Source organism: Semicossyphus pulcher, unplaced genomic scaffold (assembly GCF_022749685.1).
Source record: "Semicossyphus pulcher isolate SPU_LCO1_2020_fin unplaced genomic scaffold, fSemPul1.0.p SCAF_3, whole genome shotgun sequence".
Classification (NCBI taxonomy): Eukaryota; Metazoa; Chordata; class Actinopteri; order Labriformes; family Labridae; genus Semicossyphus; species Semicossyphus pulcher.
Window position 1 is genome coordinate 45439 of NW_027211704.1, and position 10119 is coordinate 55557.

A 10119-nucleotide genomic window follows, 5' to 3' on the forward strand; every position below is an offset into this window, starting at 1 on the left:
TTCCGGGCGTATCTCCCGACCGGAAGTGACCACAGCCAAACGGATGACACCGTTGGAATGCCCGTCACCAATTGTGGTGGGGGGGGTGGAGCTTGGTTTCATCTCTCTACGACCTTCCTATCAAAAGTTATTACAACATGATACGACGCATCATTACCCCGTTTACCCTTATACCTAACCCTAACCCTTCAGTTCATCATCTTTCACTTGCATTTGTTCTCTTTCTCTGTTACAGTAATCAAGGGCCCATATCCTTAGGCCAGTGCAGAAAAAATCTGACCCGGAACCCTGCACCCCAACCGTACATCTAAATCCTAACTCTAACCCCCTAGTGTGTCATTCATTCATGTCATCATCTTTGTTTTCCGCATTTTACATTTATTTTGTTCTAGCCTCAGATTTAGTTGCTGCTCTAATGGACACATGACGAAGAGGCTATTGAGCCATTTCATATATTGTCTCTCTGAACATGCAGTGCAGACCCCAGGACAACAGGGACTGGTGAATCAGGGTCCATTTGCAGGGATTTATCTGTTTAATAACTGTGAGAGTTGTGTAGCACTACCCTTAGGGCCACATAATAATGCATTCTGGTGCTCGGTCATCACTAATGCCCTGATCCTGCTAAATGGACCTGCTTAAGTCTCATATTAGTGGCTGGTACTTCCTCCATCCTGTCCCCTGTTCCCCTTTGTACAGTAGCATCTTTCTTTAGCTCTCCCCATGGACAGTGATTGTGGGGTGTATATAAGATGCAGCGAGGATGTTACCACCACTGAAGTTAGCCAGGACAGACAGACGAAGAGGACACTTAAACCTAAGCAGAGAAGTCTTTCCTCTGTTCACCTGAAAACCACTAAGCCTTTGAAGGCAACGGGTGTAATCGGACATCCGAACTTTTCCTCAGTCTTTGACATCATTAACATTCATTGGACCTCCTCTTCGCATTGAGACCATGGACACAGCTGCAGTGGCAACTGTCCTGGCTCTGGTCATAGCGCTGGCTGGAGTTGGTCGGGCTCTTCACATCCAAGGCAGTCTGGACAAAAATGACATCCTGCCAGGCTCAGAGGAGAGCGTGGTCGACCACTTACTGAGGCTGGTGAGACAACAAACCTTCACAAACTTCAATTGCAAAGTTTTCAAATATTTTATTATCATAAATTTGCTCTTTTATTGGTCTTTAGCTGTGGCAAGGAAATGTACTATTGAACATACTATTAAATAATAAAATAACAGTGAAAATATATATTTTATTGTTGCATTGTTTTATACAGATGAGGGCTGTAACTCCTGATAACTATCATTACCCATTCATACAGGGGTATTTTTTCTTTTACAATACATCAATGAAGTGTTTAGTCTATGTAAAAAATGACAGTGCCTATGTTGATGTCTCTCAAAACACTAAAATAATCATGCTTATAATTTGTTTTAATCATACAAACTAACAAAAAATCACATTTTTTTAACATCAATAAAAATAATTATTATTTATCCTTTCTCAGGGTTGCACAGTGGTTCAGTGGTTTCCTGGTTCAAATCCCGGTTTGGATGTAGGGGACCTCTCTGTGTAGAGTTTGTTCATGCATGTGGCCTTCAGGTACTCTGGCTTCCTCCAACAGTCAAAGACATACTTGTTAGGTTATTTGCTGACTGTAAAATTAGATGTGAATGGTTGTCAGCCCTGTGAATGACTGATGATCAGTCCAGCGTGTACCTCAATTTATATGTTTTCTTTCCATAAAATTCACATTACATCCAGTTTGGCAACTGAAAATAAAAATCTAACTCCTAAACATATCTCACATGGTTCTGCCTTAAAATAAACGCTCTGTCTCTAGGCAGGACTTAAATGTGCACTGTCTGCTAACATATTAAACTGTACCAATCATTCTGTATACAACCATAAGTCATGCCAACAACAGGAGGAGTCTGCCACTCCATGTGAGAAAAATATGTAAGTGATATTTCAGCCCTCTTATCAGGAGAGACAAGCTAAATCACACAACAAATTAAGATTCCAGATAGAGCCTCTCTTCATGGAACAGTGTGAAATACTTTGTGATATATTCAGGGATCAACAGACAGAGCGGGATACAAGCAGAGGACTGAGATCAAATATGAGGTTTTCTTTATGTGTCGTGCAGAGACGGACAGATCTGTTTTTCTTTTGGCATGACGATTAGAGTAAAAGGATGTTTGGGTGAGGATACGGTACATTTCTGTGCCTTTGTACACTGATATCTACATGTCAAGGTCCCCTTCCACAGCAGGACGAACTGGCTGTAGTTGCAACCCCCCAGGGTTTGTGCTGCAACACAATAATGAATGCAGTAAGAGCTCTTGATGTTCTCTTTTTTCAAACCAGAAAACAAGCTTTGTGATAGCAGGCTTTGCATTTGCTTGTGTGTGTGTCTGCTGATGTGCTCCAGGAAAGTGAAAACACAGATAACAGCGCTGATGATCGCCTGCTGACCGCTGTGCTGAGAGCTATGCTGCTTGGATCCCAGAGAGAAACCAGGAACTCTGTCCTCCATCAGCCACAGAGGTCAGTGCTGCCAGAGAGAGGATTTTTGTCACACACATACAGTACACATGAAAAGAATCACATTGGAAAAAAAGAGTTATCTTTACACTGTAATAGACCAGCCTTCTGTATGGCAGTGTCCTACTGGGTTAAAACCAAATATTACCATCGGGTTAGGGTTAGACTGCAGAAAACTGTGACATTAATGCCAGTACAGTGGGCTTACATGTACAATGGGTACGACAAATAAATGCTGCAATACATACATTATTGTTTTAAAACTATCTTAATGGACCCTTACATCATTGATATTGATATCATTGTTCTTCAGAGGCCAACAGAAAGGATAGCAACCAACCCTAACCCTAACCATTTTTTTGATTAATTGATTAATCATTTTGTTTTGTAAATCATCAAAATGTTATGACATTTCTTGTTTTGTCTGACCAACAGTCTAAAAGCCAAGATATGCAGTTTTCTATAATGTAAGAAATATATGAACATTTTACATTCTAAAACCTGGAACCAGATCATTTAAAGGGGGGTTAGTATGCTAATTTATAAGCTTTATATTTCACTCTGTGATACCTGTGGAGTAGCTTAGCATAATTTACAGTTTAAAAAACTCATCAGCTTTCTCACACTGCTGCTTTGTGCAGGCCCTCATACAGCTTCTGCTTTAAAGGACTCAGTCAGCTCTGTCCCTTTAAGAAACCCTGCCCTCACAAGCCCACTTTCTTCTGATTGGCCAGTTCTCTGAAGCCTGCTGAGGCTGCACTTTGTGACATTACAAAGCTTTCTGAAACCTGGCGTTCACAGCAGCCTGCAGACTTAGCTGAGAAGCCTGGTGATAACTCCAACACACTTTTGTCTACAGATTTGAAACTTCACCCACGTTTACAATGGACATCCAACATTGTAACATGTCTTAAAATGTGAAACAGCATAAATCCTCCTCTTTAAGGCTTTTTGTTTTGACTAAATTACTTAAACCAATTATCACTCATTTACCCATTTGGAGCTATCTACCATTCCTGAATTTAAAGATAGCTAAAAGCAACATTTGCACCATATTAGAAGATTAGGTACTTGAGATGGATATTAAAAGTGGTAAAGGGGCCAGTTGCCTCTCTTATGGCAAATATAGGATAACGTTTTAAACTGAAATTGGGGTTTCAGCCTTCAGGGTTTGAATGTTACCCCAAAAATGTTGCCTCTGTCACCTTTGACCTTCCTCTCATGTAATGGCCCTTCCTGCTCTGATTTTCAGTTTGACAAATACGATCACAGAAGGCGAGATCGTTTTGTATTTGCAGCTTGTGAATTCAATTCTTCCAGGTTTATATCCCATCAAAAGAAATGTTTGTGTGGTTAAATAAAACATAAAAGAGCTACTGAAAAAGACTTCATTTAAACCGTATCTTGCTTTGAGTTACATCAGATCCTCACTGTGTCTCCTCCCTTGCAGGTTTGGCCGCGGCTCCAGAGGGCAGGTAGCGTCGGAGGATCAGGTTCAGTCCAGGGACTGGGAGGCGGCCCCCGGTCAGATCTGGAGTATGGCTGTGCCCCAGAGATTCGGCAAGAAGTAATCTGAATGGAAGACATCCACACATCACAGTACGGGCATCAGGTCAAGAAGCAAGCAACTGTGGCAAGATAAAATTTGGATGAATAAAACTGAATCATAAAGCACACATATTTTTCAGCACATTAGGCCTTCAATTTAATGTTTTCTCCCTGATTCCAAACAATGCAGAGCATGTTGAGACCGGTGCATATTAATGTGTTCTTAGCCTGGACTGGAATGTCAATTATGACCAAAAGTTTTTGCTATACATTGATTGCTACTTTTATGTTATTCTTCTGTTCTCTGGTCAAATAAAAGAGCTTTCAAAAGAACTTTTATATTTATGTCTGTGTTCAAAAATGGATCAAGGATCAGGATTACAGTTATCTATTCAAAGGGATATGGCAAGAATTTTAGTATGACATAGTAGAAAAACAGATGCCTTTTCTCTCCAAGCTTTGACAAATGCATGATATAAAATATTTAATAATCTAAATGTATATTTGTTTTAAAATACAGATGGGGGCTGTGAATAAAATAGGATAAGATAGAAAATATTTATCCCGAAGGAAATTATAGAGCGTGTATTACTGTGTGTATAAGTGTATGGGTTGATGTAAAAGACTCAGTGCCTATAGAATAACAGTTTTCAAGAAGTAATCTACAAAATTAAGTCGAAAGTAACGTTTTCAATTAAATTGACAGTGTTACTGACAGTTACACAGTCGTAAAAACTTGTATTGCACAAGATTATGATGTAAAAGATAGCTCATGATATAGAATGTAATTGTACATAATAATTACTAGGGCTGTCAAAGTAAGCGTGTCAATAACACGTTAATAACGCATTAATAACACGTTAATAACGTGTTAATAACGCATTAATAACGCGTCAACGCACATTCCCTTTAACACCACAAATTATTTTGACGCGTGATTAACGCAAGCGCGTTCTATTATTTCTCAGTCTGTCTCTCTTTTAGGAACAAGTAGTAGTTCTTCTCATCCATAATGTTAAGCTGTGCACTCTTCGGGTAACATTACTCACTTGGTGGCTCCTTCAGGAAACTTTTGTCTTCGGCTGGAGTGGAGAAAAACTTGACAGCTCCCCGGTGTTGACACAAAGCTTTGCAGGGTAGAGCAGCGCGTATTCGACTTCTTTCTCTTGCAGCTTCTTCTTCTCAGCTAAAAATTGATCTCTCCTTCGCTGCAGGCCTACACTGTAATCTGGATAAAAGGATATTCCCTTGTTGTTTTGGGTAATCTCTCCCTTGTTTCTGGCGAGACAGAGGACTTTCTTTTTGTCTCTGAAGTTAAGGAATTTGGTCATGATGGCCTGCAGTCCGTCAGAGACCTTGCTGATGCCATGCGCTCTCTTCAAACTAAGGGCAAGGTGAAGTTGTCTTGCCCAAAAGTTCTGCTTTTAACTGTTCCAGAAATCCAACCACGTCTTGATCTTCTGCCTGTTTGGGAAAGCCCAGGATTCTGATGTTTGATCTCCTGCTGCGGTTTTCCAGTTCATCAGCTTTGTCTTTAAGGTGTGTTGTTACCTTCCAGAGATGTGGACTCGAATCATAATGACTTGGACTCGAGTCACTGTTTTGATGACTTGCGACTTGACTTGGACTTCCGATGACTCGGATTAGAGCCCTGCGCAGCCCTTTTCTTAATCTCGCTCTTGTTGGATTTCTGACCATTATCGCCGACCCCCGAATTTTGTATTTTCCACTCCCACCCACTTCCGCAAAGATGTTCAGTTAATTCCTCTTTAGTATCCCGGATAGCTTCCAGGAGCTTGGAGAAGTCTTCGTTTTGCCCGTCCATCTTTGCTAGTTTAGCATGCGACTGTCGTGAGCTCATTTTTTTTGTTGAACGTTGTACTTTTCCATATAGAAGTATTCCAAGTTTGTCATGTTCTGTTATGTAAGTTAAAGTTATGTAGAGTCAAACAGGATAAATGCAGTTGACCAGGCGTACCACCGAGAGCTCACAGATACACGTCCACACACCCTCACTGCATCCGGAGGTCCCATTTATCACATTTTTAAAGGGGTAATAAGCAAGTCAATTGACATGTCAGGGTTTCAGTAGAAACAAGAAGGTTGAGGACCCAGATGCAGACTTAGATATATATTTAAATAAAACAAGATACAAACAAGGCAAAAAAAGGCTGACTTCCAGGAATCAAAAATGAGGGAGAAACACAAAAAGCCAAGATGAAAATCCACACAGGAAACATGAGGCACGAGGATACTGGATGGTCATGGACATAGACGCAAATGAACTGGCACAGAAGGGTAGGAACACAGAGACTAAATACACAGAGGGTAATCAGGGACAGGCGAGACTTATTAACACAGGTAAAAACAATGAAGGCAGGGCACACAATCTGAAAAGTGGGAAACAGAACAAAGGAGGGAAGTAAAACAAGACATGACATACGAGGGGCAAGAACTACAAAATAAAACAGGAAACACTAGGAACCAAACTCAGGACTGACAGGACTACAAAGTCAAACAGGAAATTCTGTAAATGAAATTCACAACTAAACCAGTCAAAACCAAGACCGGAACACAATACAGTGGGTACGGAAAGTATTCAGACCCCTTTAAATTTTTCACTCTTTGTTTCATTGCAGCCATTTGCTAAAATCGAAAAAGTTCATTTTTTTTTCGCATTAATGTACACTCAGCAACCCATCTTGACAGAAAAAAACAGAAATGTAGAGCTTTTTGCAAATTTATTAAAAAAGAAAAACTGAAATATCACATGGTCATAAGTATTCAGACCCTTTGCTGTGACACTCATATTTAACTCACATGCTGTCCATTTCTTCTGATCTTCCTTGAGATGGTTCTACTCCTTCATTGGAGTCCAGCTGTGTTTAATTAAACTGATTGGACTTGATTAGGAAAGGCACACACCTGTCTATATAAGACCTTACAGCTCACAGTGCATGTCAGAACAAAGAGAATCACGAGGTCGAAGGAACTGCCCAAGGAGCTCAGAGACAGAATTGTGGCAAGGCACAGATCTGGCCAAGGTTACAAAAGAATTTCTGCAGCACTCAAGGTTCCTAAGAGCACAGTGGCCTCCATAATCCTTAAATGGAAGAAGTATGGGATGACCAGAACTCTTCCTAGACCTGGCCGTCCGGCCAAACTGAGCAATCGTGGGAGAAGAGCCTTGGTAAGAGAGGTAAAGAAGAACCCAAAGATCACTGTGGCTGAGCTCCAGAGATGCAGTAGGGAGATGGGAGAAAGTTCCACAAAGTCAACTATCACTGCAGCCCTCCACCAGTCGGGGCTTTATGGCAGAGTGGCCCGACGGAAGCCTCTCCTCAGTGCAAGACATATGAAAGCCTGCATAGAGTTTGCCAAAAAACACATGGAGGACTCCCAGACTATCAGAAATAAGATTCTCTGGTCTGATGAGACCAAGATTGAACTTTTTGGCATTAATTCTAAGCGGTATGTGTGGAGAAAACCAGGCACTGCTCATCACCTGCCCAATACAATCCCAACAGTGAAACATGGTGGTGGCAGCATCATGCTATGGGGGTGTTTTTCAGCTGCAGGGACAGGACGACTAGTTGCAATTGAAGGAAAGATGAATGCGGCTAAGTACAGAGATATCCTGGAAGAAAACCTCCTCCAGAGTGCTCAGGACCTCAGACTGGGCCGAAGGTTCACCTTCCAACAAGACAATGACCCAAAGCACATAGCTAAAATAACAAAGGAGTGGCTTCGGAACAAGTCTGTGACCATTCTTGACTGGCCCAGCCAGAGCCCTGACCTAAACCCAATTGAGCATCTCTGGAGAGACCTGAAAATGGCTGTCCACCAACGTTCACCATCCAACCCTGACAGAACTGGAGAGGATCTGCAAGGAAGAATGGCAGAGGATCCCCAAATCCAGGTGTGAAAAACTTGTTGCATCATTCCCAAGAAGACTCATGGCTGTACTAGCTCAAAAGGGTGCTTCTACTCAATACTGAGCAAAGGGTCTGAATACTTATGACCATGTGATATTTCAGTTTGGTTTTTTTTATAAATTTGCCAAAAGTTCTACATTTCTGTTTTTTTCTGTCAAGATGGGTTGCTGAGTGTACATTAATGAGAAAAAAAAAATGAACTTTTTCGATTTTAGCAAATTGCTGCAATGAAACAAAGGGTGAAAAATTTAAAGGGGTCTGAGTACTTTCCGTACCCACTGTATACAAACTAAACAATTATAACCCGTCCAATTACAACACCAGCACTTTACAGCAGCTGTTTAGTAGTAATTGCATTTATTCTTTACAGCTGATTAACAATATGTTTATGGCGCAGTTCCTAATTTATATGGTATGAATAAAACATGAAAATATACTCACATGAAATTGTATCTTCATTTAAAACCTAATTACTGAATAAATGGACGTCTACTAGACCACATACAGACATTTAATTACTCTCTGCTGCTACATTAAATCTGCTTAACACGGCTCTCTCACACATCAATACAATAAAGAAATGCAGTGCATGTTTACGTAAAAGATAACACTATAAATAAAACACTGCAAATTTAGTTATTTACATTTTTCAACATCTCAAAGGATAAGATTTAAAGTGACAAGGATGTAAGGCTTTAAATGCATCTATCATGTTGAATGTAAAGCGACGCACATGTTTCTCTGTGGCTGTTTGCTTTTTTGTGTGTGCTGAATTTACAGGCCACCTGGGGAAGCAGCATGCAATAAGCCTCAGTGCTAATTAAAACACAGCAACATGCAATTACTTGACACTTTCACGCTTTCCGCAGCCAATTAGTGAGAAGGAGGGCACGTCAATCTCTCTTACGAAGAGCCCTTTAATAGCCTGACCCCTCAGTCCTCTTTATGAGCCCAGAAGACAGAGTGGAGAAGAACCTGAGCTGATTGGAGACTATTGACTGATGACCCCTGATATTACCTGCTAATGTTTGTCTGTTCCGTTCGTCTTTCTCACCATTTATGGGCTAATCAAGGTGCATTGTGGGAACATGTGTGTCACAGGTACAGCAGAGCAAGTTCTCTTACATGATCAATTTAAACTCTTCATAGTTTTATGAGCGTCGTTTTCAGTTATTCACCATCAAGAGTCGTTTTCAAAAAAACATATTTTGCATAGTGGTATTTCTTTTTTCTAACGAAAATACAGCCTATACAGATCTGAGACAAACAAAAGAAGAAGATAAACAATGTTTAAATGTTAAATCATAAATAGCCTGGGACACGTAGTTCTGTGATGATCAAATGACATATAACCAGTGAAAGTATCTTATTGTCCAATATTTGAATCTCAACGTCAACTTATTATCAATTCATTTTCCTTTTGTAGGAACAATAAATACCTTTCTGATACTAGAACTTTAATTGTTATAGCCTGTGCTCTGCTACATACCGACTTACCTTACCATCTTTATAAGTGTAAGTAGGTGTGTTTGTTACTTCATATACTGTGTGTTAGTTACATAGTAGAACTTACATTGACACTTATTTAAATCAAAATACCACGGTCTTCTTCCTTAATCTAAACAAGCAGAATTGGTGCCCTAACAAAACCAAGCATTTTGGAACTTTAACCACACATTAATGATGACTCTACATCCATGAGTCATAAAATGGGGCGACGCCTGCGAGCTAGTTCAGGCAGTCAACTCGAGGTGCACTGATTTAATAACTGATATACATCACTTCCACATAACCTACAAACACTTCCTCCAAATTGGCGGTCTATTTAAGCTGCAAGATTTCCTGTCTCTCCCTCTGCTCTGTCATTGCCATCGCTGCCCTGCACCAGTAATGCGCTCCTACTTTCAGCCTTAGGTATCGTACCATGTGATTGTCATTTTACCTTTTCTTTTTGGTCATGTTGGTCACGATGTTTCGCCAGTGAGTCACGGCTCTCAGGGGAAGGAATGGATTTCATCCCCGAAGCCAGGCTCAATCTCCGCACCGTAACTCCGCATCTCCCACATTGACATGCCTTATGCACCGCTC

At 40.6% G+C, this 10119-nt stretch overlaps 1 protein-coding gene across 1 annotated transcript; it reads left to right on the top strand.

Annotated features, from left to right (window-relative positions):
* The first annotated feature begins 794 nt into the window (after positions 1-794).
* On the top strand, positions 795-4412 carry npffl (neuropeptide FF-amide peptide precursor like). Its single transcript, XM_069678573.1, has 3 exons — positions 795-1102; positions 2436-2551; positions 3999-4412. Exons 1-3 carry the CDS (start codon positions 956-958, stop codon positions 4117-4119), a joined length of 384 nt encoding a protein of 127 aa, XP_069534674.1. The 5' UTR covers positions 795-955; the 3' UTR covers positions 4120-4412.
* The last annotated feature ends 5707 nt before the right edge of the window (positions 4413-10119 follow it).

What these genes read in the sequence shown, in the direction of transcription:
- npffl (XM_069678573.1), top strand. Translation starts at nt 956, where the DNA reads ATGGACACAGCTGCAGTGGCAACTGTCCTGGCTCTGGTCATAGCGCTG. An exon ending in TCGACCACTTACTGAGGCTG is followed by an intron (nt 1,103 to 2,435) that starts GTGAGACAACAA and finishes GATGTGCTCCAG; the next exon opens with GAAAGTGAAAACACAGATAA. An exon ending in GTCCTCCATCAGCCACAGAG is followed by an intron (nt 2,552 to 3,998) that starts GTCAGTGCTGCC and finishes CCTCCCTTGCAG; the next exon opens with GTTTGGCCGCGGCTCCAGAG.